Here is a 2,411-nt window from a genome sequence, read left to right as displayed (position 1 = left end):
CCCTGTGCCGATTGTGGATGTGGGCGGGCGGTGAGTGTGAGGCGGGGAGGAGGTGCGGCGTGAAGAGCGTGGATGCTGGCGGGCGGGTCTGGCGGCGGCGAGCGTGAGATGGGGAGGGCGTGCAGCGCGTGTGGAGCCGTGAACAGGGCCAACTGATCGGAAGCCGATTAATCGATTATTGAAAAAGTTGACAACTTTTTCAATAATCGATTATAATCGATTATGTCGATTAGTTGTTGCAGCCCTAGTTGGGAAATGTGACGCTTAGTGACAGTGACATTGTATGCCAGGTGACCACTATTAGCTTTTAGAGAAAACAAATAAAATTTTGGCTTTCAGTTTTAGGCTGAGAAGTACAGAAACATTTCTGAAACCCCAGGGATGTGAGGTGTTTCCAAATAAAGGACAAATTAAATGAATGTATTTTAATGCATTTTTTTTTTAGCTGTGCTATTTTTCTAAAAAATAATAAAACTAGGGAAAAAGTGTTTTCTTCATGTTTTTTTTCCTCAATTGTTTTGTATATTTTATTCATCCTAAGTGAGGCGTTAGGTACACATATGTGATATATATATATATATATATATATATAGCCCTATCTGTCCTCTAAAAAACAATATATAATATGTGTGGGTGCACTTAGTAAGGACGTATATTACTGCTGTGGAAGAATCGCACAGCAAAAATGTAAAAAGTGCGTCAGTCATTAACAAACAAACTTTAAAAAAAAAAAAAAGCTAAGCTAAATATGAAAAGTACTGAAATTGTGTGGCCGTGTTCACCAGTTAGCAGATTTTTCTTATCAGGTCGTATCCACTGGTGACACTTTGCAGCCCTCCAGCTACAGCTAAACTGAAATGCATGCTTCCCATTATTACAATGACATGCCTAAAATAAAACAAATTGTATTTTTAGGTAATCCATTTTAAGAAATATTATTGTTAAATGTTTTCATTGCCCAGTTTGTCATTTGTTATATATTGGGGGCAGTGTAGCTTAATGGTTTCATTGTCTTCATTGTGTCTGACCCACTTCTACTCACACCTGCAGGCGTATCAGCGTTTACAACTCCAGCAGCAGATGTTACAGGCTCAGCGTAATGTTTCCGGACCCATGAGGCAACAGGAGCAGCAAGTAGGTCAAACCTGCTTATCTGGTGCGCACAGCTCTGTCCATAAACTCAAGTGTTGATGTAGATTGCCTTCTGCACGGTGTTGTAGGCTATGCATAATTTGTGGTAGCCTGGTAAATGCGTTCTTGTGTATATGAAATGCCTTATCCCATTTTATGGAATGGATAAATATTTGAGCGTTTGGAAATAATGAAAGATTTTTCTGTTTATTCAAATGTAAACTTGGAATTGTACTATAATTCTTGTGCAATGAATTATAAGAAATACTTTCATTTTGCGGACAGAGTTTTACGACAAGTGATTGCTTGGAGCGTGCACAATTGTTTTATCTTCAGAGAGCAGAGGAAAATGAAAAACCCTCGGCTTTTAAGAACAAGTATTTTTGTTATTTTTTGTGTGTCCTGCCTTTAGAAATTACAGAATCTGTTACAGCAGACGTTGCTTGATTAATAATTCATTTATTTAATTTAACACCTTTTCAAAAATAAACCCTTAATCAAATCAGAGCCACTCACTATTGAAAAAGTTTACTTTTATATTACGGGAGCACAATGTTGTATATGTATGGGCATTGTATTAAAGGCGAGCTATGAGGAGTGTGAATCACTCAGTCTCATAGTTGGAGCCGACGTGTGACAATGAAACTGTCACACGTCGGCTCAATAGATTGGGAAGTGAGTGAACACATACCGTCGCACGCTCACTTCTTGATCATGTCCCTGCAGAGAGCCGTGACTGTCACTCACGGCTCCCTGAAAGGATTCCCCGCTCCGATCCTCAAGCGCTGACTGGCGGAACGGATGAGGGAGGGGGCTGGTACAGCTGGCTCTGCCTCTAGATAGGCAGAGCCAGCTGTCAATCACGCAGCTGGGTGGATCTCGACAGTAATGTCGGGATCCGTCCCGGCTGCGGCGATCTCAGTATACCGCGAGCTGTAGCTCACGGTATATTGAGCTTTGGGTCTCGGGAGGACACTAGTTTGTGTCCTCCCGTGACCATGGGGAGAACTATGGGGAAAAGCACTGACCCCATAGTTCTCCTTTTAAACCTTCACTTGTACCCTTAAAGGAGAACTATGGGGTTAAGGCTTTTCCCCATAGTTCTCCTTAGGGTAACGGGAGGACACAAACTAGCGTCCTCCCGTCACCCTAGGCTCAGTATGCTGCGAGCTGTAGCTCGCGGTATACTGAGATGCCGCAGTATACCGTGAGCGGCTGCTCGCGGTATACTGAGACGCCGCAGTATACCGTGAGCGGCTGCTCGCGGTATACTGAGACGC

General features: G+C 42.8%; 1 protein-coding gene across 1 annotated transcript in view; it reads left to right on the top strand.

The window, feature by feature from the left end:
* Positions 1–2,411, top strand: part of TNRC6C (trinucleotide repeat containing 6C) — a 107,371-nt gene that overhangs the window by 90,562 nt on the left and 14,398 nt on the right. The window contains exon 14 of the mRNA XM_018555694.1: positions 1,051–1,134. Coding sequence (XP_018411196.1) covers positions 1,051–1,134 — 84 coding nt within the window. The remainder of the gene's footprint in view (positions 1–1,050; positions 1,135–2,411) is intronic.

The sequence above is a fragment of the Nanorana parkeri genome, unplaced genomic scaffold (assembly GCF_000935625.1).
Source record: "Nanorana parkeri isolate BGI_ZX_2015 unplaced genomic scaffold, ASM93562v1 scaffold209, whole genome shotgun sequence".
NCBI lineage: Eukaryota > Metazoa > Chordata > Amphibia > Anura > Dicroglossidae > Nanorana > Nanorana parkeri.
The sequence above is the reverse complement of the archived record's forward strand: the minus strand, read 5'-3'. Positions and strand labels throughout refer to the sequence as shown.